The following is a 27,897-nucleotide window of genomic DNA, read 5'->3' as shown; positions in this document are numbered from 1 at the left end:
AAAAACTATACTCTGCATCCTCACACCATAAGCAACTGATCTACAGGAAGGAAGAGAAGTCTGGGAAATAGGAAAGTTTAGAATTCCAAATCCCAACTTCACAATGGACTTGTTGATTGCGTCTTCAGCAGGGCCATCAGTTCCATACCTCAGCTTCCCAAATGGGTAAAAATTGAGCTCCTAATATTCAAATGGTGCTGTGATTGTTTGAACAGCATTTTAAATACACTGCTATAGAAATGCAACTTAAAATTTTTTTCACTGCAAAAATACATCTTCCTTACTATTTAAAAACATCTAATTACCATTGCCCAAAATAGGACTGTAGAGCTTACCACAATTTTTAATTTTAGTACAGATTCCTACTTAAAAAATAAAATCTGTTATGTAAATGTATGAGAGTATATTACAATTTCCTAATGGAGCTCATGTATCTGATTTTGATCATATATGATTGCGACTAGAATGCTAAACAGCAATGATGACCTCTATTCAGTAGAAACAGACATACAGATTCTATTGTATTTTTAAAATTTAAATAATGAAATATTAGGGAGCAATTTAAACAAAACAAATACACTTGGGTCAAAGGAAGTTTAGTGCTAATTCCATTTCATACATAATAATGCACATTTTACCTATTTGGAAAAAATTCACATTTATTTACTGTCAAACAGGTGTTAAATTTTACATTGGATATTAGTGATGGGCTCATTATTAACAGTTTACACAAAGGGATGAAAAAAAAAGCAGAATTTTGCAGAAACAATTTACATTTCATTAGATCTTTATCATAAAATAAATTAATTACTAAATATAGGCAGAAGGAATATGGAAGAGTACTATTCATGTTTAATTTTATTTTTTAAAAAGGAGAGGCACCTTTGTTCACCAGAAAGTTTGTGAGAAGTGTCCAGTGTCCCCTTTTCCCCTCCCAACTCAACCCTGATTAAAGAATGAACAGGGAACTGATTTACAATCTTAGCTAGATTTTACCAAATTTGTGCAAGGCTTGGCATAATTGGCTTCTAAGAAAAATTTCTCCCCCGGTGTTATGTTCTTTTGGCAATAAAAAATTTAAACGTAAGAATAAAAACTAACTTGTCAAAGCAGAACACTGTTTACAGTGAAAAATAAGTGAAAATGGGTAGAACTTGCATTTTAAACATACTATAGTACTATGAACATAGTGTAATAAAAACAGCTTATAACATGTGCAACCAAGAGCTTTTCACAATATTTTCTTCAAACTCTTTAAAATTATTTTAATGACAATTATATTTCAGTTGGACACAAATGTATTTATTTTACCCTAGCAATAGAACAAAATATAATTTCTTTAGCCATTTTTCATGAGAACAGTTCATTGTACAGTTGAGGAAATATATGAAATAAGGCCTGTGGCTTGATTGCTAGTGGTTAGACATGTTTTCAATCTTTGCCTTAATGGAAAAGATTTGCAGTGAACTGCAAACTGATGCAGAATCTCTCTCCTGCTTTTGCAAGTCTTGTCAGGAATAGTAAGGTACAGTAAATTTGTCCCACAGGATTTTAGAGCCTACGTCTTGTATATAATACAATGCAGGCCTACAAAAAAAATGGTGCAGCCATATTTACAAATTTAGTTCACAAACTGCTGCAGTAAAATGGCTGGGAAGTTTTTTCTTTGTTTCACAATTTCCTTAAATTCAGCAGCAGAAGATAATCTTAAAATACCTTGTTGGTATCTCTTTTCTTTGTAACAAATAATTCATTTTAGTATACTCTGTGTATATACAAAGTTTTTGTTTTATAAAAATTCACAGAACTGCAAGGTCCATCATCCCCTCTACATCGGAGAACCACAGGGTGAACAGAATTGTCTCTTCGAGCAGATATGAGGGAGCCTGCATGGGGCCAATTAAGTCTTTTTAATACTTGTATGTGGCCTTTAATATTTCTTTGCTACACTATTAAAGGCTTGTCACTAGTTGCATTTGTCCTTCTCTAACATCCCCTTCAGGAATACATCCTTCCTTGTTAATGGGAATTATATAGCCATCGCTATTACCCCTGCTGATTTGATAGTACATCTGAAGCTGATGGCCAGCTCCAAGATTTGGCATGCTTTTGTAGTAAATGTCCTCATTCTCGCTCCTCCTGGAGGGAGAGAGATCTTCTTCAACATCAGGGCTGCTCTCTGGGTAAGGAGAGTCTCTAAGATTGGGCATGCTTGTGTAAAGAGAGTCTCTGTTGGGGGACTGTAGGTGGTCTTCAGCCTCAGCTGTCAGCTGTGAGACATAGCTGTCAGTTCCTTCGGTCTTCACTTTCTTCTGTGGCTGGTACAGAAGGGAGTGAGTCCGTTGAGGAATAAGTGGTGCCTCAAGCTCCTTATGGTGAAGCTCTAGTCCTGGGTTGTCACTGTGCATCAAAGATGAAGCATCTGCCACAATGGCATCATCTTCACTGCTGCTCCCGCCTATCACAGCTTTGGCTGATAGCGTGCGCTCTAGGTTGTGGTTCTTGCTGCTGCCCCGCAGATTGTTGTGCACTAATTCTGAAATGATCATTTTTTCAAAAGCAGTATCATTCAGACTTAGTCCACAGTCTACAACTTGCACACTGTCATTATAGTCTCCATTGCGCAGTGAGTAGCTGTTGTTGAAATTACCATTTAGCGGTAGAGTATCCATGGCACTTGTATCCCTGGCATTGTTCAGTGAATGTCCTGAAACAGAAAAGGGACAGTCTGGGTTACTGCCTGGCACCCTTTGGCCAATTCTTCTTCTTTTTGTACAAAACTCTTTAATGTAGTTCAGGACAAAGTTGTACTTGGAAGTAAGGCTTGAGAAACATTATGGTTATTGAACATTCCCAACTGTAAATGGTTGCACACCTTATATAGGAAAGATGTATTTCAAAATAATACTTTTTTTTCCTGTGGGCTTGAGTGGCACATCAATTTAGAAATTTGGGGGAGAACAGTGGAATTCTGATTTCATTATTTAAGGTCAGTTTTATGACTCTTCCACAAGAAACTATTCACTCCATGCCCTTGCATATGTAATGCAAAGCAATTTATTTGTAAAAACATTTACATTTTAAAGTACAACACCATGGTTTAGAAAAATAAAATTAACAGAATTTGTCCTAAACGACACTAAATTAAAAAGGAATTAGATCACATACATAACTGAAGGTAAATGTATAACATAAACCCACATAACTGGCAAGCAACTACTTTAACAACGTTTCTAACATTTTCCTTTTTTTCTGGAGATGAAGTAAAGAAAAGAATGAAAAAATGGACAAATACAAAGAATTTATGTTAAACAAGGACAGCCATCTTTCACACTAAAGGGAGCGGGGCCCACAAGCACCATCCAACAACACGATAGACAGCAGGTGGAATGACTCACTTTGGACAACTCACATCATGTCTGTCTGCTCAGGCTATCTGGCCTAAGAGTAGCTGATATATAAAAGAAAGTAAAATGATTTATTGTAACATGATGAAGAATTACTAAGCTTCTCAGCAACTTAGTCAGAGCAAGGGTTCAGCAAATTAGATTACTAAGCAATAACAGCTTTTTTCCCACTTAACGTAATTTTTTGCACTAATATTCTGTCTGCCAACAATGGCCTCAGGCTTCTAAAGGTCAAAGTTCGCCTGCAGCCCTGCAGTCTGCATCAGTCACAGTGACAGCACTGAATGAACCAGCATAGTCAATTAAGAGTTAGGCCCACAGACACTGTGGACATGGAGGTCAAATGCAGAAATGTTAGGAATTTCTGTAAGTATGGGTCACAGAAATTAAACCAAAGAATAAATATTAGCTATGGAATGGGAGGAGAAAATCAGCCATGGCTGACATCTTAAAGCTGCTGGAGGAATGACAGATTGGGTAGATCTGTTGGAGATATGAAAAGAAGTTTAGGGAAAAAAACCTGGAATCTTATGATGACAAGCTCTTTTTTGTAATAAAGAAATTTAATTTCTATAGACACAAAGACATGTAAACTATGACATCACAGTGCTTCCCAGGCAAAGAAAGAGAGAAAGTTTTGAAAGAAACTGAACAGTCTGTACCATGGAAAGTTAGATTATTTGTTAGTGGATTCCTAGAAAATCACTTTATCTACAGATATGTCTGGAAATAAAGAAAGAATGAAGAGTGATGCTATTGAAATGAAACTGACCACTGTGAGGCTGCTGCATTATATGCAAGGCTTGGAGGAGTATAGGATAAAAAAATTGTTTCCAAGGGTTATAGATTTTCTGTTTTATTTCTGTTCCAGATTTAAAGCTGCAGCTTATCTTAGAAAATTCAAATTTCTTCTGGGAAAAAAAACAAACCCTTTTTGTCCTTTTAAAGGAAAGGGATACATTTTTGTCCTGAAACATTTTTTGATAACAACATACTGATTTTTTTAATGGAATTCTCCATTTCAAAATTTGCAAGTAATTTTGTATTGTGCTATTCAAGCTCTCCATGTGTCCCAAATTAGACAAAGTAATGATGGTTGTTTGAAAGGCCTCTTTAAGCTTTGATTAAACAACTTTGTAGTTTTGTAATTTCATACATGTTCCAAGATCTTTCTTGCAGAGGTTTTAGCCACACAGAACATATGGCATTTATAATAATAGGCAACACATGGACCACATGCTGGCATTCATTTCCCTCATGAAAGTGATTTCTATAATTTTAATTCTCTTTCCTCTGCTCAGCAGATACCAAAACATATGTGATAATTCAAAATGAGTTTTCTATGATATACTGCAGGGTTAAATAGACTGGTATATATTTGAGTTGAAGAGGCAAGTTTTGTTGCCCGTGATCAGGTAATTCACTTGAAGTCTTTCCATGGCCTGTAGCAAGATTACTGTGGGAATGTAGAAATATAAAAGTAAATTATTAAGCATTACTGCTTGACATTGCTTTGGTTTTAAATAGCAAATTATTTCAGCATTGTACATCTTCTAATACCGATTGGATTTGCTACAGACGTCATGTTCTTTTCCAAAAGCAGTATACAAATACTGTTTGAATATGAAAACATTTCATTTGCAAATTGTGAACCACTTGCCCGCTGAGTCTACTTCATGACCGCTAGTTATGTTTTAATTGTGCCCATTAAAAATCATGCTGAAAAAATTTACATTTGATAGGCAAAGTTAAGTTTTACTCCCATACTTGTCTCTCTGTAGGTTGCTAGAGGAAAGCATAAGGAAAGTAAGAAAACAAGAGAATGAAAATAGAAACTACAGTTCATTTTAAAAAGAAATTTAAATAAAAAAATGGAAACAAGGTTTTATGATCTCTACTTTGTCAAAGGTTTTCAAACAGATAGAATTTCAGTTATACTAGAAGTAATACCTGATGACTCATTAAAACTGTAAATACTAGATTAATATTAATTTATGAACTACTCTAGTTAAGAAAAGCAATTGGATAATATCACAAAAAGTTAAATTAGTGATGACACCCTTTAGTCTTACAGAACTAAACTGTCTTAATTATAACCTCAAGATTTTCCTGAAGAAATAAGCTAACATAAAGCTGCACTATACTATAGTTTGGCTTTATTTAAAGCTGGATGCAATTTTCTACACCAGGATATTCAAAGGTGTCAAGATGCCTTGCACGCTTTATTATCTAATCAGCTCCATTAGCACTTTTTTCTTCTCAGCAAGCTTTAGAGTCAACTGAACCTTATATTGCATAGACATGATACCTCTAAGTGATTTATATCTTGAAGATGGGCTCTCGGACCATGTGGTGTCAGTCCTGTAATAGTATATTAAGATTTATGCCACCTGTGTTAAAAACATGGATAATTATTGGTAAATACTATTACAGCAAAGGCATTACTATAATATAGTGCAGTTTTACAAGCCTAACATTGGCAACACTAGTATTTCTTAAACTGACAGAAATTAAGAATGCAGGACAAGGATAATGCAACTTGATTTTCTATTTAGAGAGAAGAAAGGACTTAGAGCAAAAGAAATGCAAGTTTATTCAGTAAGTGTAAGCACACCTGGTGAGTTAAACACGGGAGCTGAAGGGGCATTACATACAACTGTTTCAGCGAGCAATGTGTTATAGGGGTTGTTAGTGCCATGTGGTCGAAGAAGAGGGTTTGTTAGTAGGTAATTGCCAGTCATTCCTAAAGCAAAGAAACAGAAAAAAAGTTGTCAGTTCCTTAATTTTTATCCCAGCAATTTCTACAAAGTCTTTTTTTTATTCATCATGAGTCATGTACACCTTGTCAAATATAATTTGGGTAAAAACTTCTGAATGTATTTGAGCTACTAATTTGGAGAAGTGGGAAAATATAGTTAAATTTCTGTAATTCACAGGTGCTGTTCAAATCCCTAAAGTAAACACCTGCTGAGAATGACATTTACTAATTTATGCAAAACCACTGTTAAACAAAAATAGCAATTAAATGCAAAGAGATCACGGTTCTAGTTCAAGATATTATAGCTTAAAAACAATAACCTTAAAACACGGTGGTCTAGAACTGAGAAATCCAAATTATATTAATTTAGAGCTTATGAAGCCATCTGGGTTATGGCTAAGTTTACTAAAAGCAGAGGGAAAAGGGAAGGGAGTAACTCCTTTAAACAGAAACAGCGGATGACACACTGCAACAAGCCTGTCTTAGTATATGCAAAAGCACACATGCTGAGAGGAAAACAAAATGTTTTGCTTAAGAAATCAAACCATTCATATATTCTTTAAGGTCAAACAAATTCATGCTGCACAATTATCTGCCAGGTTTTAAACAAAGTTTTGAATGCTGAATTATTTTTAACACAAGTATCTCAACAAGCAAAAGTGAAAAGTTACACGATAGAACAAATATTTCTCAGTTTTAAACTTGTGCACCAACACTTATTAATTGTTAGACAATGTTTCAGAATAATTTTACTATGCACTAAATGTTTATAAAACAGTTAATCTGTAAGACTCCTAATAATTAAAAGGGAAGACAAGTCAGAAAACTGAAGATAAATTAGACTTAAACCACTGATTGAACACATAGCTTTAAACAACCCATTAAGGTAATAGTCAACATATGACATACTGTGTTTCAGTGCACAGGCTCAGGACCAGAGTTCCCTGAATGCATGATATGTTGGAAGAGAACTAGAGAACCATCTAAATTTTCACATAGTATTTAAATTTATTAGGATCTTGTTCAGGCAATAACAGAAGATATTTAAATATTAATGCCTTTACCCTGCTAGAGATATTTTAGCCTAGGTAGCAGAAATTCATGGAGTTCAGGGAGTTCTTTTACTGACAGATTATGCTAATCTTATTTGACAGTAATTTCATTTAGTTAACAATTAGATGGATTTTTACCATTTTTTTGTTGCAATCTAGACATAATGAGAAACACTAAAGCAAATGCATTTCCATTCTAATTTTAATTTAAAGGACTCTAATACATGTATTATTGGCAGATCTATATTTTTTCTTTTACCAACCACATTTTTGTCTTAACATTATCCTAAAAGTTTTTTTTAAAGGCAAAAGGTAGGGCAGGATAGCATATTAGGGACTAATGGGTTCAGAGAGGCATGAACTTTCATAGGCAACACCTCCTCCTTTGTCTGATGCTGACAATAGACAGCCTATTTCATCAGATGTTCATTAAAAAAGCACTTGTTTAGATTTGCGTCACTGTGAAACAATGGAGATCCCTATTTTTACGAGCTTGGCTGCGTGGCTCAACTGAAAGATGATCGGCTGGTCATGATACTTCCTTGAAAAGTCTTGAATCTGTGGCATAGTGGTATGGTATGAGGTCTGAACTCTGCTGTGAGTTAGCTAAAGAAGGCAGGGTAGATGTGCACCTTTATAGACTAACTAAATTATATATAGAGAGAGAGAGAGAGAGAGAATACAAGTCTTTATGAACCCAAGTTCACTTTGTAAGATGCTATGAAAGGATGTGCAGAAAGCAAAGTATAACCACATACACAGAGCAAGCCTGAGGATTGATAGGACTGTAATGCAGGTTAGAGTCAGACAGGCTTGGCTGACCTCATCAAGATATTTAAATGAGCAGGCTAGAGCAGCAGGAAACTCCTCTTCTTCCTACCTAGCAATGAGTAAACTGAAGTTCACCCAAGTTCAGAGTTGATTTCAAGATTCAGAATGAAAGGACATTTCACTGGGGTTAGTAACTTTCATATTTGAGAATGGGAAGTAAATTCACCCTGAGCAGGAACCCAAATTTGTTTTGTTTTGTGTTTCATTTTGACTTTTGCCTTCCCCTTTCCTATTTTCAGGTCAGGACCAGTATTTAGCTATTGAATGAAAGGTACTCTGGTTCTATGTTAGTCAGGGTTCTTCAATGTTTTAGCTAGAAGACAGCAGCCACTATACTGGGCAACAACAATAAGTTTTGCTACCTTCCTTTTTCTAATTTTGCTGATTTAGTCGAAGCCTACAGCAGGCAGCTCCAGTTCCTATACCCTTTTATCGCAACTTGGTTAAGCAGCTGGGAAAAAGTTAAGTTTGGATTAGAATAGGCAGGGTGACAGCCTTTTGGATTTAGCTGTAGTACAGGACAGTACTCATTCTGTGAATGAGCCCAATCCCTCTGTGAGAAAATGTGGAACAGGATCATGAGATGACTGAAGCTGGAATGGCCCTCCATCTTGACTGGGTATGGATACGAGTCTGAGGCCTTTGGACTGCTAAGTACATGCGTTACATAATTCACAATTGAATTAAAGAGTTAATCAAATTTTCCCTTCCAGAAGAGTAAATCCAGATGGCATGGCTGTGATTTTTTGGGGCCACACATGATAATGCCCTCACGATACCAGTTACAAAAAGTATAACATATTCACTGGAAGAGAGAGAACTCCCTCCCCTCTCCTCCCCGCCCCTGCAAAAATAAACAAACAAAAACAAAAAAAACTTTTACAGGTGTCTTTTGCATAGATATGGTGTCAACTTGATTTCACTGGGAAAATTTCTGAGTCTAAAAATCATAGTCTCATATAAGCACTAAAATGGTACTGCAGTGGTATTTCTAGTTGAGATTTAACCTATAAAGGTTAGGAAAGGTTTAAAATTATGTTCTTGCTTTTAAGCTAAATTATTGATGAAACTTATTTAAATACACTTCCCATGAATGGAGAAAGTCAACTTCTATAGCAAGCGGGCAGGTTGAATGAACAAGTTTTTAAAATGTGCTTGTGGAAGACTTTAAAACTATACTTTTAGAGAACATTTGTTCCAGGTTTTTTTCCTAACACATTTTTTTTCCCAACTCTTATCTGTCAAATGCTATAAATCTAAGTCTTCTAAAATTGAAATGTTCCCAGTGACTGACCTTGATTAAGTGTTGAAGTGCTGTTGATGTCACCTGAGATAAAGGAAGATTCCGATTGTTTTCTCACAGTGTCGTTCCACATCCTTCTTATACGACTCTGTTAATGCAAGCAGGGAAAAATAAACATGGTGTTTTAAGTTGCAAAAAGCCTTTTTTTCTCGTTCAGTGCCATCATGTGACGTATTCACATAGTTTCTGACTTTCCACTAAATAATGTCTTTGGTTCAAAGTGAATCTATGGCTCCTTTTTTTTTTATAAAAAGTCTAATCTAGTAAAATCCAGTTAGATAAAACACAATGGTACCTTGCCACAAACCAGCTCCCTGATAACAAAAAAAGATGAAGTTTGCATAGGAACAAACTGAAAACAAACCTTGAGGAAAAGTTTAAAAAGAAAGAAATCAATCCTACCATATAAAAGCCTGTACTTGCCATTTAGATAGTTATGAGAAGACAATTAGTGCATATGAATGGAACACATCTCAGAAGGCTTTTTATAAATAAGGTTAATTAAAAGATGCTGTCAAGTATTTGTTACCTGAGTGCCAGAGGAATAGCGAGCACTAGTTCTTGTTGTTGATGCCTTCACTGAACTGTGGGGGCTCTCAGTTGGCAGTCCACCACAGCAGTAGGAATGCCGAAAGCACTTGCCATATTCCTTACGTACCTGTAGACACACATTTGGGAATTTAAAATATAGATATATAGGTATATCTATATACGTATAGCTGATAATATTTCCATTGGGAAAAGGAAGTAATCTTGCATTTCAAATATTTCTCAAGCAAAGAAACAGTTTCCAGTTCATGTGTACTGAAATCCTGACCACTATCTAAAAAAAAAATGGCAGACATTTTTCAGGTGTGCACTATTATTAAATGAAGCTTATTTGCCATTCACCACCTCTTAATAAATTTTAAATAAATTATTTTATAGAGTCACAATAAAAGAAACAGATGAAAATCAAGCTGCTGCACATCTTTACATAGTTCTGTATGTAAACCCTTTGTAATACTATGCCTGTTTTCACACAGGAATAAGTAAAATATTAGGATGCAAGAATTCCCTCCCCCAAATCCCTCACTTCCTCTAGGTTTTCTTGCATTTGTTTTTGGTGCAGAGGCCTGTCTTCCTATCCTTGAATAATGGACATGGTGATGTGAGTGGCATTCACATGCATGAATGCTAACCATATAATTTACCACCTTCCTGAAAACCAATGGGTCCTAAACTGAAACTAACACACTTTTATACAAATCTTACCATATCCAATGCAAGCTGCTGATAATTAAGATACCCACACCTCCTTCAGTGATGTATGATCCTGACAAATAAAATGGATCAAATCTATGAAGAGGGACCAACTACATCAGTAGATCTCCTACTGTTATGTTTCAGTGACAAGATGTGAATTTTGAAATCTGGGCCATGAGTTAATTTATGAGAACTTAAGTTGGAACATAACATTTAAAATTTGTTGCTAAGAAGGTTGGCAGAACTCGGATGTTTGAACCCTGCAGCTTCACTTGTTTTAAAATAAAAATTAATTAAAACTAATGGAAGGTTTCAGTTACTTTCATTTTCCAAATAAACAACTATTTTAGCTTTATAACTAGATGTGTTTTTTTAATATAAAAGTCATTAGGGAACATCTCATTCCCTTTAATGTGTCCAAAAAACAGCTGCTTTCTATTTCCAAGGAAGGTAATCAGTTAGTCCTATAGCATACACAATATAGCAGCAATGTATGAACCAGTAAAAGATGTGGTGGGTAAAATTTTCCGAAGTGTTCAACTCCCATTTCCAAAGTCTATTTGAACACGCTTCCTAAGTTTGTTTTCAAAATCATTAAGACTTAAGTCTTCTAAGTTCCTGTTGAAAATGGAACCTGGGTTTCCTCAGATCAAATAAGCATTTTCTGATATTTTTTCTGAGGATTTTATCTACATTATGAATGTATGCGAGAGGAATAATGTGTGTGAAAAGCTAAACATTCACACAGAATATAAAGGACCCAATAATGTACATGTGAGAGGAGAAGGGGTTATTTTTTGTGTAGCACATAGTTTGTTTTTAAAGCCCCAACTCATTTATTCATAAAATACATATTTCTACCTATTTTCTATAAAAGCATGAGTAGGATGCAACTTAAAATACAATTTTTAGTCTATTCTGGAATTTTATATAGAGATGACAACTTACATATTTTGTAAAAGAAAGGTATATGGCTTATATTTTAAATGAACCCACCTGTAACTACAGACAATGCATATACAAAAATAAAAACACATCTGTGGTAACACATAATGGTTAAGTTCTTAAAAATGTAAAGTTATATACCATTAAATGGTGTAATACCCAAGGAAAATGTATTTTTGTACATTAATGGATATTAAATGCTCTGAAACACTATATAAAAGGAACAATAGCAATCAAAACTATATTTTTACCCAAATACCACCCTCCAGGGCCAGTTTTGCCTAATACCTATATTGCTGTGAATGTACATTATCTGTCAGTACTGCACATTCAACTGTCATTATTTCTAAATTATAGCTTGTTTGAAACTGATGGAAGTAACAGCACTATCATCTTGTCAGGACTGGAAACATAATAGTTTTCACTTTCACAATTCTATTTCTCTGTTCAATTTAGTGACCAACTAGTAATAACAGAATAAAAAGACTGCATTAGCTATGCAGACAGAGACTGGATGATAGCTAGTGAAAGGCACTGAAACTCTGAAACCTTAAATGGCAGCTTTAGCATTCTTTCAGGTATAAATCTGCTTGCTGAAAGTTAAGGTTTTTCACACCTGACTGGTACTTTAATATTTTTTTTTGCTGACTCTACTTAATATTAAAACAATGCACAATTGTAATAGGAAATAAAAAATAAAGAAGCAGTCCCTGGTTTTAAATGGTAAAAAGGCTGACATCTTAAAATACCCTAATCTAGAAAAACATTTGCATCTTTCCTACACTTTGATTTTGTCTTCCTTTTCCTGTATCCAACCTCATTTCTGACTAGGGTTTTCCTTCTTCTGAATATACCCAACTTAGCAATATTTTCTCTCACTCTAGGTCCTTTCCCAAAACATACTGTAACAATTTGTAAAAAAAAACCAAACAAACAAAAAAAAAAGTTGTATAAATCAAATTCAGAATATTCATCCAAATATCTCAAACCATTTAATAAATTTTAGCTATTTAAGTTTCCTGTGAGGAAGGTATACATGGGATCTAATGACTACACATTCTACGATGTTAATTGGCTACGCTATCTTTTGGCTAGGTATTTATTGCATATTATCTAAAATATTTCAAAATTAGAAAATTTAGAAAAGCCAAGAAAAATCATCTGCTTTACTCCATCTCCCTCTCCTTTCTTACTCCATATTTGTTATCTTAATACGCTACGATACTCTGATGTACGCTGTCGGCTTTTTGGTGCTGATGCCATTTTTAATTCCCTAAAGCAGTGATGTTCAACCTTTTTGGCCCTGTAGGCCAAATGAGTGGTGCAGGACCAGTTCATGGGCTAGATCTGGTGCATGGGGTTGGTCCAGGGGTACAGTCCAGTGTGTTGGCCTGGCCATGTTTGCCAGCCCAACACCATGTGCAGCCTGATCTCATGTGCTGGATCCAGATGCTTGCCAGCTCAACCCTGCATGCTGGAACCAACATGGTGCCACGTGCTGGATCCTGCCATGTGCTGCATCACACCAGATTCAGTCACACGCAAGACTGATTCTGCATATTAGAACTGGCCATGCACTAGCCCCGCACCACCACACCACAGCCATGATCCAGCATTCAGGGCTACATCATCTGACCCAGGGGGCTCCAACTAGGTCTGGATATTTGGTATTGGAGAGCTGCAATTAATGCTACCACCTCTCCCTCACTGCCAAATTTTCAGACCTGTAGGGAAGATCCATGTGCCAGATAACATGGCCTTGTGGGCCAGATCTGGTCTGCGGGACAGAGGTTGGGCACCCCTTCCCTAAAGCACCAACTTTTGATGCACATGTACGTTAGTAACAATTATAAAAATGGTTGGCCCGGGCAATCGGCAGGAGCATGTTCAGCCTTTCAACCTGTAGGTCAAGGTTCTGAATGTACTTTGGGGTCAGTGGGTTAAATTAAATGTTTGAGTAAACCAATCTCAGTCTTTGGGAACTAATTATTTTTAAGAAGCAACAATATAGTATTAATTTTGGAAAAGCTGCCCCCCTTTAGATACTATCTATTAATGACCTTATTTTCTGGGGGAGGGGGCGGGCGAAGGGAGAGAGAGAAAGAGAGGAGAATGTGCAAGAGTGAGCACAGGGTGTGGGGAGACAGAGAAGAGAGTTAGTTTTTCAACCCTAAAAATGATCCCTATCGAAGTTGAGAGTGCTATTGTAAATCCTTGGATGCTTGTCACTATTGATGCCATAATTGTTTTGTGAAAAATTAATCCTAACCTTCAGAAGGTTTTAAAAAAAGCCAAACAAACAACATCCCTCCCCCCCCCCCGCCAAATCCAAAGAACAAAAGCCATGAAAAGTTTGTACATGTAAAATTTATGCTATTTTTCTACTCTTGGACATCTATAATAATTTTTCAAGAAAGGCTCTGAATGTGCCATAAGAAATATTAATTAAGCCCTGCCACATCCCTTTGTTATAAATATACCCATTTTAAAATTGCCTGAAACACAGAGTAGCTAAATGACTAGCCTAAGGGCACACAGCAAGTCACTGGTTGCAAAAAGAAACCATTACTTCTGCCTCTCTGTCTCCTCTTCTAAACACTACAAAATGCTACTACTTTTGAAATTGTACTCTCTGCCACTTTTTCCCATCTGATATTTCTTTTCAGAAACATATTTACTACTTTTAGAAGAGGCACAAAACATGTGCATGTGTTTTCAGTCACTTACTTTCTTTTGAAGGGCACAATGAAAGATGAAAATAAACATTCCCTGGAAAGCATTAAATACTGTGAAGAGATATGTCATCACAACAGTCCCCTCATTGATAAACAGCAGGCCAAATGACCATGTTAGGCCAAGAAGACATAGGAGAGCAAATGCACCCAGGACCCAGGACCTGTAAAAGAAAATTAATTTTAGTAACAGTGCTGATAAAAATGTATATCGTCAACTCCAATATTAACATTTCAGTTGCTGCAGTTGACTTTTACTAGGTTCACATTCAAATGCAAAAATTCCTTGGCTTTAACCTTTCATCTATTAAAGAAAGAACAATTCCATTTGGTACTTTTAGTCTCCAGGGAAAACGGCAACAGTAGATATGACCTTTTTCTTACTCAAGAACTGCACAAGATGTCAAAACTATTTTGAAATGCAAAGGTGTAGCTCAAGCCCCTGCTACTCCATTGCTTTATCTATATTTTTACAAAGGAGATTGATAATTCTAGCTTAACTGCTGAGTCCTATATTTTTAGTGGTGCTTCTGTGTGACACCAAATAATGTAACACAAATACACAAAGGTTAAACGGCAGATTAAAAGCCTTGAACCTAAAGCTTTAACACTGTGATAAACTCAGCTAAGCTGAAGCTAGATGATCCAACTTCCACATGAAGAAGCCTGCTGAAATGTGACAAAAATATGGATATATCTCTACAAAATAAAGTCTTTAAAAGAGATTCCATCATGAATAGTTTAAGGAAAAAGGAATTGTAGAGAACATCACAGAATGAAGGGGAAGGGGGTTTTAGTCAGTGCATTCCACATCTAACTAATGATCTTACTTGATAAATGGCTTATTATCTTCATAGCTAGAAAGCATTATAAGCAGAAAAGAGAAACAAAAATTATTAGACAGAATTGAAACAGAAATTAATAAGAAAGCATTTTTGTATTTTATATAAAAATTAGTCAAAATTAGGAAATTCAAAATGCAGAGGCAAGCAATTAAAAATTATAAAGGCATATAATAGTTAAAAATACTTTAGCAAAATAGATATTTCCAAAACGACTTAATTAAAATTAAGGGCAATCCACAATATTGACCGAGTTTGTAAAGTTAAAAAAAAAAATCATGCTAAAAATTTGTTAAGATAGGGTTCTATCTTACCCAGGTAAGTCCGTATTATAGTAGCCATCACAAACCCGGTAATTACTGGTGTGGATGAGAAGACAGAAAGAGGAAAAGGAAGAAAAGAGAGAGATGCTAAAGATTAGCTCTCTCTCTCTCTTATCATGCAACATGCAATGAAGCTGATACTGGCCTATCTATAGCATCTAGTTTGCAATGTTAACCTTACTATAAATCTGCCTTTGCCATTTTCAACATTCAAAGCAAGCCTGTAAGACCCTTTCACAACCAACTCTTGATGTTCTAAGCTGCACCATCCCTTCAAAGAGTTGATAGCAAAAGCCTTCAGTTAGATATAGCACTATACAGAATGCACTGAAAGAGTATATACAGAAGCAACAGGTGTCACATTCTTGTTAATTATGTCACATTTGCATTACTCTTCAAAAGGGATACTGCAGTACAGCACCAAGATAAAATAAACATTTGTTAAATTAGCATGAAAACAACAGATAATCTTCAAGTTAACAATAGTAATAGAGTCAATTCTCTTGAGAGAACAGGATTACAAGTGGAAACTGCTCAGAATCCCTAAATCAAAAAGTCATTTAACAAAACAAACTTAATATAATCATATCAACCATGCAAACAGGAACATCATTTTGAACTGCATTGCAAATGCAAATGAAATTACCACATTGCTATGGCATTTCCATGAAACAATGTCTTGGCAACAGATCCAAGCTGAAAATATCTATTTTTGACCAATTCTGGGACATTATGGCAACAATGTGACGAAGGCAGGATTGGTACTGTTTGCTTCTAATTGACATCTGCAGTTGCTGGGAGACAATGGCATGTGTTCCTAATGGAGAGTAGCTTTCAATCAGTTCAGCAATCAGAAAATAATCATAGTTCTCATACTTGAACACAAAGCACTTACTTAATGTTTTCCAACCTGCTAGAGTCTGGTTTCAAAGTGTTTGAGTGCTTCACCATTTTGCACAATGTGATCACCAAGAAGATAAGATTCAGCTGTCAAAACAGATAAGAATGAAATTAAACTACTTCAAGTAACAGGTTGAGTAATGAGGATGTTACAGACTAAACAACAACAAAAAAATCATGGTTTATTTTCAAGTATATACTGGGGGTTAGCAATGGTATTCGGACTCTTTCACCTCCAACGAAATACAGCGAAGGAGCAACATTTTCAAGACTTCATTTAACTCAAGGTCTAACTTAACCAGAAGTCATTAATGCATACAGCCTGAATTTGCAATATTTAACTCAACTCCTGAAACTTAACCGTTTTCAATTTAGAGTGTGTGCTTTGCTATTTACTATCAGACTAACTCATTAATACCACCTGACCCACTCTCCTAGCTCATCAACCTGCTCCAGCTGCTTTGCTCCCCATTGTCAGACTTTCCTACTACCGCTTTTCTTCCTGCTCTCCCCCTCCATATCATTCTCTCTTCCCCTTTTCACTTGCTGTTGTTTATTTCTGCCCTCACAAGCCCTTCACTTGTCTGGGAAACAATTTTTTACAACTTGTGTTAATGCAGCTGAAACAATACTAGTAACAGAAACAGCCTGATACACTCTATTGTGTGGCATATCCTAGTGTCTCCATCTGCTTTTTTGTTTAGCAAACTTCAAGTTATTTGTGCTGTCTTAAATATCTATTCATGTGTATTGCAGGGTGGAAGCTAAGGAGTGGTAAGATTCATGGTTTTCATACTTAGACACAAAGGACCAGGTCTTCAAAGTATTAAGGCACTTAACTCCCATTTCCTCCAACTCAAGTTCAATGCGAGTTAGGAGCCTGAATACTTTGGAGGATCTGGACTCAAGCACTTTGTGTTTTCTATTAAAGCCCATGTGAAAAGAGTTGTTGGTTTCAGACCAGCCCTTAGTGCATTTGATAAATATCACATTTGTAACTGATAGTATGGTTGGCATTCTTACAAGACAGGCAAAGATACTAAACAGATTTGTTTTGTAACCAGGAGAGGTATTACTTCAAAGTTGGGATAAATTCACTGCAGAGGAAGTTTAAGGGAAGCTTGTAGTGTCAGGACTCAGGATATACCCATTATGTAGATAATACAGCATCTGCTCCTGCCAGTTGGACAACTTTTAAACACTATGAGAAAGTATCATGGGAACTATGGTGTATAAAAGGACCAGAGAACAAAACAGATGGAGACAAGTGGAGGTGAGGTGTAGATATAAGAGGGTTTACACACCAGAGCTCCGTGGGGATATTTCCTACTGTGGTGAACACTGGGGCAGTTCTGCTGCAAGGCTGTTGTCATATTCTGCCTCTTGTCCAAACGTGTTTAAATTACAAGTGGCTATGGGAACTGAATCTATACTACTGTTCTCCATACTAATAGAGGACCTGCACCCACATGAGATACATCCCCCAGAACTCTGTGGTAGATGAAGATGTTAACAGGTAAGGAAAGATTTTGGAAGACAATATACAACTCCAAGATACAGTCTAAAAGAAAGAGATGAAATTATCAGTTTGTAAAAATGGCAAGTGAGAAGTCTTGATGCCATAAGAGAAAACGTTTAGGCTGTATATTAGGAAAACAGTTGCTACCAATGGGAGTGATTAAGGAAAAAACAAAACTACATTATTAGAAAAGAGGGTAAGAATCACCATCATTGCTAATACTCCAGTAAAGATAAGACGGTAGTGTGAATTATTACAAAATAAAAATTCCAACATTAGTTTAAAGTTTGTCAACTTTTTCAGGCTGACCATGCCTTACTCAAAGCCAAACATTGTCTCAACATCTCCTTACTGACTAGGAGAGAGAGAGAGAGAGCGTGCGCAGACAGACAGACAAGACTGATGAACCTATATAATTTATTAATTTGTATGCACCTTTCAAATGTTCACAAAGAACTCTTGACTCCAAAAGGTAAAGGTAAGCATGAAAGAGGGAAGCATGATTTTCTTTGTTTTTAAATGTAATGAATTACGATTGGCTTGTGACTTGGATGATTGACTTACATACTTCTTTACCCACCACCAGGCTGTTTAAGAAATAATGCATTTGAGCAAATGTAAATATTTTGGCCCTCCTGTTATGGGACAAATGTGTCATTCTTTTGTGTGGTTCTGGGAATGATAACTTCTTTCCATCCTTTGCATAAGAAACAAACCAGGAATTCTATCTTGATCTGCATCTCCCAGACTCTCATGCTTTGTGTACACATTTCTGGAATATTTTGGTAGCTGTTATAATAATATTATAGAGTTTATAAAAGCACTAACCCTGTGCTGGGCTATGCTGCACAAAGATATCATATTTACTCAACTCTAAGATGAAGTTTTCCCCCTCATACAGCTGCTGTGGCCCTGGATGGGGCCAATATTGCTCATGCGGCACAGGAAGGATGTGTGGCGTGTCAGGAAACAGAGGGCGTAATGTAGTGGGAGCATGGGGAAGAGGGCATGTAGTGCAGAGGGTGTGTGGGAAGGGATGCATCAAGCAGAGGGAGTGAGAGAATAGGGCGTGGCATAAGGGAAGCACAGAGCAGGGGAAGTGTGGGGAAGGCTAGAGGCTGGAGCCAGAGCCACTGCTAGTGCTTGGCTGGGCCAGGTACTCTGTGCCCCCAGCAAAGACAGAACCAAAGAAGCTGCAAAGGTAAGCCGGGTGGCGGCGGGAGGGACCAGAAAGGGACAAGAGGCAAGAGCAGGGGAAGATACTGGGCAGGGAGGCTCCCACAGCTGTCTCCACTTCTGAGCCATTTTAAACCCTATGTAAGCCTTCCAAACAACAGCATCCTATGGCTCTTGTATACCAGGAACAGTATTTGCTTTTGACCATATTGAGCCATAGGCTCAGGCTCCCACAGGGGGCAAAGGAGGAGCTGCTCCAACACATAAGTAGATTGAGGGCTACTGGGGAATGGGTAGGAGGAGTGGGGAGAAGTGGCATGGGGCAGGCTATCTGTCTCCCAGCCACTGCTTTCCCGGGGGGGGGGAGGGAGGGAGAGAAGGCAAATTTGACCTACATTAACTAAATTCTAGACATGGAAAATTAAAACAAATTCTTAATTTTCCATGTCTAGAATTTAATTATTGGGGGTCATCTTAAATTCAAAGTTGCCTTGGATTCGGGTAAATACGGTACATAGTTTGTCAACTAAGAGGAATACCCATGCCCCTCTAGCTTGTCAGCTGCAGCTCCTGCTAAGGGGGAGTGCACTAGAGCATTATAATGCACAGCTGGAACACAGTTTGCCCCAGCAACCTACCCTGAAGTATCTTGCATTATGCTAGTAAGATGCTTCTTGGACCAGATGCGTACAGGAGGATTGGTTTACCTCCAAAATACCTGCCTCATGGAATGACAGGATTTTGCCCTCTGATTCTGTGTGTACAAGACATACAGTTGCTGGTTTGGCATCTAAAATTTGGAAAACAAGCCTGTATTTATAGTGAGGTTCTAACCCTGCAATGATATCCAAGGAAACAGGCCTCTGAGACCATGCCAAGCAAGTGAATAGAGCTTAGCGTAAATACAGGACTCTTATTTGTGGGATTGGGAACAAACAATTTTTTCAATATTCATTAAAATATATACAACAGAATTTAAAAGTTCCCTAATATGAGAATGAGTGAGTGATTTATCAAGGTAGAAAAGAACCTTTAAAAGAAAAAATACTGTACTTCAAGACAAAGTAACTATGACAACAGAGCACATACTACTCATTCTCATCACTAAAAATGGTATCAGCAACCAAAGAACACTGGTTTGCCATCTAAAAAATATTACAAGGTATTCAAAGATTTTGACACTATATATGTATTTTAAAACTATTAGAAAATTATTTGTCCAGTTCAAAAAACTGTTAGTGGCACAGATGACTTTTGGGAAGATGCATTTATTTGCTTTTACCTTACTCATCTCTAGTCATGAAAAAATGTTGTTTTAAAGTTTAGCAGCTTTGGATGTATGCATAAGTTAAAAAAGGGGGATTCTGCCATTTTATTACATAAAACAGACAGTAGTAAGAGCAGAAGTTACTGCAAAATAACTCCCCTCCTCCTACTGTAGGATATCTTTATTGGGAAAAATATATATGCATGAAAGAACTAGACATTTTGCTTCTTTTCCACTAATTTGTAACAACTGCACTTAACATTTATAGAAATTCACTGAAGCAGAGGCAACTTAAATACTGAATTTTCTCAATTAAAGATAACACCTAATATAAAATTTAACAATTTTCACAGTGTTCCAAAGCGTAAAATCTACAGATGTCCATCAAATAGCAAGACAGATCTTGTATATGTACTTTTGGGCCTCCCTCTAGCAGCAAGCCAGTTCAGCCAGTGGAGCTGATGCTACATCTTCCTTTTTTGCATCACAAAACTTTCCTTCTTCCTCAGGAAGACCAGAACCATCTGTTTATTCTTTAAGAGCTAGAAATCAATTCAAGACATAAAATGAACCACCTCTTCCCCCACCACCCCCAAAGAAAATATAGCAAGCTAGACTTTTGTAGTTTTACCTTTTAGTTTTTGTCTTCCTTCAATAAATGCCAATAAAGTTATAAATATGGTCAAAACCAGTAAAGTTATTAAGTAGTATGCATCTGCTCAATAGATTTAAAAAAAATATCTTTCAATGAGCTCCAATGTGCAAAGCATTTGGTTGATAGTGAGGCTCAAGGAATACTGTTAGATTTTAGTGATTTGATCCTCATTACTATCCATGAGAGCTGCTATTTCCTGTAAAGACCCCAGTAGAAAACTGTACATTTATCTTTTTCTAACTGAACAGTCGAATTCACAAAGGCTCCAAACATTTTGGTCAAAATCTCATGACATTTTGCATTCCTTAAATCAGCAGCCAAACCCTAACCCGGATTTGGCCACAAACTCTAATGCTAAGCTAAAATTCGCATGTCTACCTCATCTCTTATTCCACGCACGTGCACACAAACATACACACATACACACATACACACACGTATATGATCAGAAAACTCAATGTTGCATAAACTCAGCTCTAATTAAAGTTAATGACATGTAAGGGGGCTTAGCATTTCTAGTTAGGATTTAAAAATGGATGTAGGTACCTAGGCACCAAGGTTTGAAAACGTTGACTTTATATGGAAAAATCAGAAAATTTACAGTTACATTAAATAGGTTTATAGTTTGTAACTACTTCAAATAATGACCCATCAAAACTTAGCGAGAAACTTTACTGATATAATTGTCCACTATGAGACCTCCTTCACCTTCCACTGAAGTATTTTAAATTAGTCATTGTGAGAGACAGGATACTAGACAACATGAGCATATATATATATATATATATATATATATATATATATATAACCCACACAACAATGCCTTTTAAAATACAAATGTTACTGTTTTAAGTACTAACATCTGGGAACTTTCCAGGGCAATAGGGAAGTTCAATGCTGACTGGGAATTTTTTACCAAATTCATATGAATTCTGTTTCTAGCCCTGCAGAATCAAGAGGCACTAGTGAAAAGAGACCAAAACTGAATAGTGCCTGCCCTGCCCCTCAGACCTATATTATCTGGGGTAAAGTATGTTTCCATAAGGTTAATCAAAAGGAAATAGTGGTTTTAAGCTATAACGATACCTCAGAAGTTGGAATGAATCCAGGGGAAGATGGATAAATGGGTGAGGGAAGGTAAATTATATAACCAATATAGTGCAGCCTATTATTTGCACTTCATATGAGGTATCTATATATAAACATAATAGATATAGATATGAAATATTTATATTCATTTCTATGTATGTTGAACAGGCATATGCCTGTATATGTACAGATTTCTACCTATAAACTCAGACAATACATTAGTGAAATAACACGCACTGGCTGCCATAAGTAAAATGAGGATACATTTTTCCTATGCTAATTAAATATAACATCTTCAGAACTTGTGTTTAAATAACCTTTGCTAGGCTAATTTATTAGCACCATCCATCCTGGCTGAGCTAAAGTCTAAGCAATTTCACCTATTTTAATGGTATGGATGAACGTGAAGTTACAAAGTCAAAATATTCAGGCTTTTCTGACCACAGATTATGGGAGTATAGTGTTTGTTTTATAGCCATCAACCTGCTCAACTGAATCACGTCCGCCTGAGCTTAACAGCTTAAAATTCATTCCACACAGCCTGCAGTGCTGACATGGATATGATAAGACAGAAGAACAGAAACACCACTCTGAAGTAACCTAGCTGAACTGCACATGTTCTGACCCTTTTTGAACTCCCTGGAGCTTTTGTTACCTGGCAAATGCAGCTCTAAAACTGCTCTTGTATCTCCAGATCTTTGCTCTTAGCCATGCAGAAGCCTATTTCTCTCTGGGACTGGCAGCCAGAGAGGTGTTCTCTGAAGAAGGCTTCTAAATGTGTGTGCAAGCTGAACTCTTACTGAACTGAATTAATTATTAAAGATGCAGATGGAGCTGTCCAAATGATAAGAACAGCTCCTGACGTGTCATGATCCAAGCTTTCATTAAACCATTTCAGGCATACTAATGGTTTCCCACCGCTCATTACTTACATGCTCTTTTCTCATAGATATAATAACCCTGGTGCCCATAGGCATGACAGTCTATGGATATAGTGAAGCTGAAAGTTTTGTGTCTTCCTCAGAAGACAATCTTCCTTCATAGCTGCTTTCTGTACCCCATATTGCATTAAACTGGGTACAGACTTTAATGCATCTGGATTTAACCTCAGGGAAATTATAAATCAGAGAACAGTATTGTCAAGAATACATATTATTTCATTATTAGCACAACTAAAATAAACATCTTAAAAAAATTTGAACTAGTTACAGATGTTCAAGAGACTAAAAATGCGAAACTCTTGCATGCCTTTTGTAATGGATACACAGTTCTACAAATATGGCTTTTTTTCTTTGTTGCACACAGATTATTTTTCAGCCATTACACTGCTCACACTTTCCCTTCTTTCTCTCTCTCCCTCCCTTACTCACCCCCTCTCTCAGTTGGGACGATTAGAGGGCAAAGCAATTGCTAGAAAAGAATTACTCCCAGGAACTGCGCTGTGATTGCTACCTGCTGTTTCATATTTTTGAAGTTGGGAATACTGCTCCCAAAGGCCTTTCACTTCTCAGCCTAAATGATTTGCTGGAGGATAATAATGTCATGGCCGGTAAATAATAGTGGACTCTGTCTGTACATGGTCAATATGATTAAATGTCCTTCACCTCTCTTCTCATACTGACCTGGTTATGAAGAAACAAAAATGCCCTCAGCAATGCCCAAAGCCTCCCAAGTGAAATGTTATTTAAAAGAGAGAGAGAAAGAAGTGACCTAGCAAGTGCTCACGATACATAAAGTTAAAAAAGGAGACCCTAAAGCACTAACTAGTTGAACTGTATGACTCAAAACTTCAAACAGCTCCCCTTTTACAATCAGAGCAATCATGTACATAACTTCAGCTCTTGTAACAATATGATCTGCCATCCTTTTAAATACAGGTGAAGGCTTAGCTTTGCATTAAATTCTAAAATAGAAGGTATTTCCTTTATTTTAAATGGGTTAAATAGGTTAACCCATTCTATATGTAAAAAAAAGTCTGTCTGTCTGTCTGTAACAGTTTATTCACACTCTGTTTGGTTGTCTCAGCAGCCAATCAGAGTGTACCAAGAGCATTTTGAACAGGACACAGCAGCGCACCACCATCACAGCAGCCGAGTGCCCCCCTCTCCCCTCCCCACTCCCTGGAGATGGCAGCACAGGGTGCTGGCTGAGGGCAATGGAGGGGCAATCTTCCCCACTCCTGGGATTGGGCCCGCTGGGGGGGGTGGGGGAGGGAGAATATGGGATAGGGGCTGCCGCAACATGGGGCAGAGAAAATGGGGTTGCACCTGCCACAGCGGGGAGGGAAATGGGCCCATCCCCGCCAGCCCCCTATCATTCTTGATGGGCAATATGCTAATTTAAAATAAGACTTTAGTGGTCTTAACAACATTCCCCATATCTCAGGGAGAATATAATCTCCTATCTCATTCTATGTATATATATATGCACACATATATATATTATGTATAGGTACACATACATAAACTGTGACATTTGAAGAAAGGAAGTTTCACATAAGATACTCTTATATCTTTGAGACTATATAAACTGAAACATCCACTCGTTCACTGTAAAGACCACCAACTAGTTGGGAAAAAAGTAAGCTATTTAAGGAAAACTTCTAAGAAAAACAAAGCTGCTAGAATAGAACTGCTAGAATATGGTTAGCGATACCTCAGCGTAGTATCTTGACAACAGAGTAATCACATATCAAATATTCTGCTCTCTCTTGCACTGTAATTTATAAAATCAGAAAGAACCAATTTATTTTCACTTTCTGGAAAATATAAATGTATAAGCTACAAAAACGTGACTATATAATGCAATGTTTTGTGTATAAATCAGTAAAAATTAGGAAGCTGGAAATTAGGGCTCACAGTCTGTCTTGGAGGCTGAAAAAAATGAGAGAATATGAAGCTTGATATTGAGAAAACCATGTCAGATATTATATGAAAGTTTGGGCTTCTCCTAATTTTTGTCAAAACTATTGCATTCTACAAATCTTCGTTCTAGGTATTTAATTACCTTAGGGGTATCTAAAAATACTAGTCAAAGCAACTCTGTTCTTCCAAATTATGTTATAAAATAGTCTCCTAGAACAGTAGACAGGAACTTTTTCAAGACATGGGCTGGGACAACCTGGCTCTGGGCTGATGCAGGCCAGGTGGCTTCAGTAGCATGTCAGCAGCAGTGGGCTTCTCCTGTGCCCATGCCATAGCCAGGCAGCTGGGAGTTGTACCTGCACTGCCAATGGTTCTCCAAGCCCTCTGCTCCCTAGTTGTGGCACACCAGCAGCTGGAAGCTCCCTGGCCTCACCATAGCTCCCCACTGGCTGGAAGCTGTGCCTATCCTGCAGCCTTGATAAGCATGCGTGCATGCATGTGTGGGTGGGTGGGGCAAAGCAGTGGTGGCACAAGTGCAGCTAGAAGTTACTTGTCCCCAGAACAGCTTCTTCCTGCTCAGTCCCAGCATGTGCACAGGCAGTGTCCTTTGACTCCATGGGCTGCATCCAGCGGCTCCACTGACCAGATGCAGTCCATGGGCTGTATGCTGCCAATCCCTGACCTAGCATATTCCAGATATATTTATTATGAAGGCTGGAATGATACTGGAAATATACAATGGATGTGTAAGTTAACCACTAGATTTTTAATCATGGTTATACAAATAACCATACAAATAAAGTATGTACCTAACCAATTAGAAATGGAATGAATCATAACTTTCTGTTGGGTACAAAATACTCTAATTATTATTTACATAAAAACATGTTCACTTCTGTGAAGCTCTGGAACAGCCTTTCAAAGAAGATAGGGGAGAGGAGAGTCAAGAAAACTAATTTATTTCAGAACTAAGCTTTTTAGGTTCATGGAATGGAGTTTATGACAGGACAGAAATGATCCTGAAGATGGAAATTAAAGTTTTGTGGTGTAAGACTTCAAGTGCTTGATCTGTGGTTGTCCCCAAGGAGAAGCTGCAAGTAGATGTTATTGCCACATGTGATTGCTTGTATGTGATAAGTTTTGTGGTAAAGTCAAGTTCTTGACCATCATGACAGTACATGGCTGGATCTGGTGGCAGGCGCTTAAACCAAAAAAAATGGTCTTAAGGTGAGATGAAGTTTCCTTGTGACAGAGAGAGGTTGCAGTTTCCTTGTGGTATTTGCCATAGGGATTGTAGACTTACCATAAAACAGAAACCTTAAAGCAAGCTATATGTCTTTTCAAGGATGCACTTTAGTTTAGACTACAGGAAATATTATACCATGCACGTCTAAGACAGGTCAGGCTGGCCAGTTGTGACAATTCCACGATCAAAGTTCTCTGGTCTGTTCACCCTTCCCTCTTCAACTCTCAATATGCTTATGGTGCTTTTCCCACCACATATATCTTATATTGGATTAATTATTTCCATTTTTCTACTCATCACTTGTATGGGTCTGGAAAAAATTTCCCTCCAACTTTGACAACTATTTTTTAAGTTCTGTCCACTTTCTTCAGAGATTGGTCCCACCTAGAAATTGAAGACTGGATGAGGTATACTTGTGTTCCTAACAGTATTGAGACACCTCACAGAGACCTGGCTGCTGGGTCTTGCTCATATGCCCAAGTTCAAACTAATCACTAGGTTTTAGATTACAATGGAATTTTCCCTGAGGTCAATTTGGCAGGGACCATTCAGGATAGGTTTTTTTGCCTTCCCCTGTAGGCATGTTTGTCTTCCATTTCATAGCATCATCTGGGTATATATTTTCTCTTAACAAATCCCCTGACCTTGCAAAAATGTAAGGCACTGGCAGTGCCCCTGAGCTCCTTGTTTCTCTGTCTTCTTGTGGCACATAGTACAAAAGACCAAAAGCCTTAAAAACTACAAAGAGTCTTAAGCTTTTTAGAGGGTGTATAAAGCTATTTAATGAGTTGCAGTGCATGGGAGTGTGTGTGGATAGGGAGTACGGTGAACATAAAGGCTATTGCACTGTTGCCTGGAATTGTTGGGGATCAGATGTGGTGACACAGCTGGTCCCTTATTTCTACACACACATGCATGAGCATACATACAGATAAATATTTATAATTACACAATCAAATATGCATACACATAAACATATGCACATGTATGCAGAAATTATTAGACTGAATTATTTTTCAAACTGTGTAGAATGTCTATTTGGGACATACCATTCTGTTGGGAAAACACTTATATATTTTTTTTAACATGAGCAACAGTGACAATACAAAAGAGTAATAATGGCTCCCTTGCAAATCTGTATTTAGTATGGAATTGATTTGTCATATGACTGCCATATCAATATGACCTTGAGTATTAAAACCATTAGGAAAAAAGTTATTGTATTAAAACTAAGCTTGGCTCTGAACATTAATGACTGGTCAATACTACTTTTTACTTCGAGATTTCTAAACATTTTAAATCCCCTGTTAACATTAAAAATGTGTTATTAGAATTTTCACGCAAACCTCTGAGAACAGGGGTTGTAATGACTGATGTTGGTCAGCCCCCATAATACGACCTTAAAAAGAGGCAAAAAAGAACAAAAAAATCCAGATAAGGAAAAGCATTCTTACCAGAATAATGAAGGTAACTGGCCCAATGAAACTCCAGATAAAACAGTTATCTATGTGGAGCCAGCAACTGTGATGAAAAAAGAGAGGTGAATGATTATATTAACTTTTTAGTTGTACAAATGAAAACTGGAAAAAAAACAAACAATCCTTGAACAGGTCTTTCAAAATGAGTAATGAGGCCACACTGAACAACAACATTCTCATCATGGGCATTTTCCCCCTAACCTAGGGCCACTTTGCTGTGCACTGTTTAACATAGCTGTTCACCATCTACTCAGTTTTTCTTTCT

The 27,897-nt window shown here is 37.1% G+C and overlaps 1 protein-coding gene across 10 annotated transcripts in view; it reads right to left on the bottom strand.

Annotated features, from left to right (window-relative positions):
* Positions 1 to 641: 641 nt before the first annotated feature.
* ADGRL2 (adhesion G protein-coupled receptor L2) overlaps positions 642 to 27,897 on the bottom strand; it is a 485,613-nt gene continuing 458,357 nt past the window's right edge. For 4 of the 10 annotated variants that reach the window (XM_019489068.2, XM_019489070.2, XM_059727992.1 and 1 more), the window contains 7 exons: positions 27,609 to 27,675; positions 16,334 to 16,425; positions 14,269 to 14,437; positions 9,881 to 10,009; positions 9,343 to 9,439; positions 6,022 to 6,150; positions 642 to 2,707 (listed from right to left, as the gene is read on the bottom strand). In XM_019489068.2, coding sequence (XP_019344613.1) covers positions 1,953 to 2,707; positions 6,022 to 6,150; positions 9,343 to 9,439; positions 9,881 to 10,009; positions 14,269 to 14,437; positions 16,334 to 16,425; positions 27,609 to 27,675 — 1,438 coding nt within the window. In that variant the 3' untranslated portion in view covers positions 642 to 1,952. Of the gene's footprint in view, positions 2,708 to 3,398; positions 3,452 to 5,715; positions 5,798 to 6,021; positions 6,151 to 9,342; positions 9,440 to 9,880; positions 10,010 to 14,268; positions 14,438 to 16,333; positions 16,426 to 27,608; positions 27,676 to 27,897 lie in introns of all 10 variants that reach the window. The other 6 variants (XM_019489075.2, XM_059727993.1, XM_019489071.2 and 3 more) reach the window with 4 other exon arrangements.

This window comes from Alligator mississippiensis, chromosome 5 (genome assembly GCF_030867095.1).
Source record: "Alligator mississippiensis isolate rAllMis1 chromosome 5, rAllMis1, whole genome shotgun sequence".
In the NCBI taxonomy this organism is placed as follows: domain Eukaryota; kingdom Metazoa; phylum Chordata; order Crocodylia; family Alligatoridae; genus Alligator; species Alligator mississippiensis.
The sequence above is the reverse complement of the archived record's forward strand: the minus strand, read 5'-3'. Positions and strand labels throughout refer to the sequence as shown.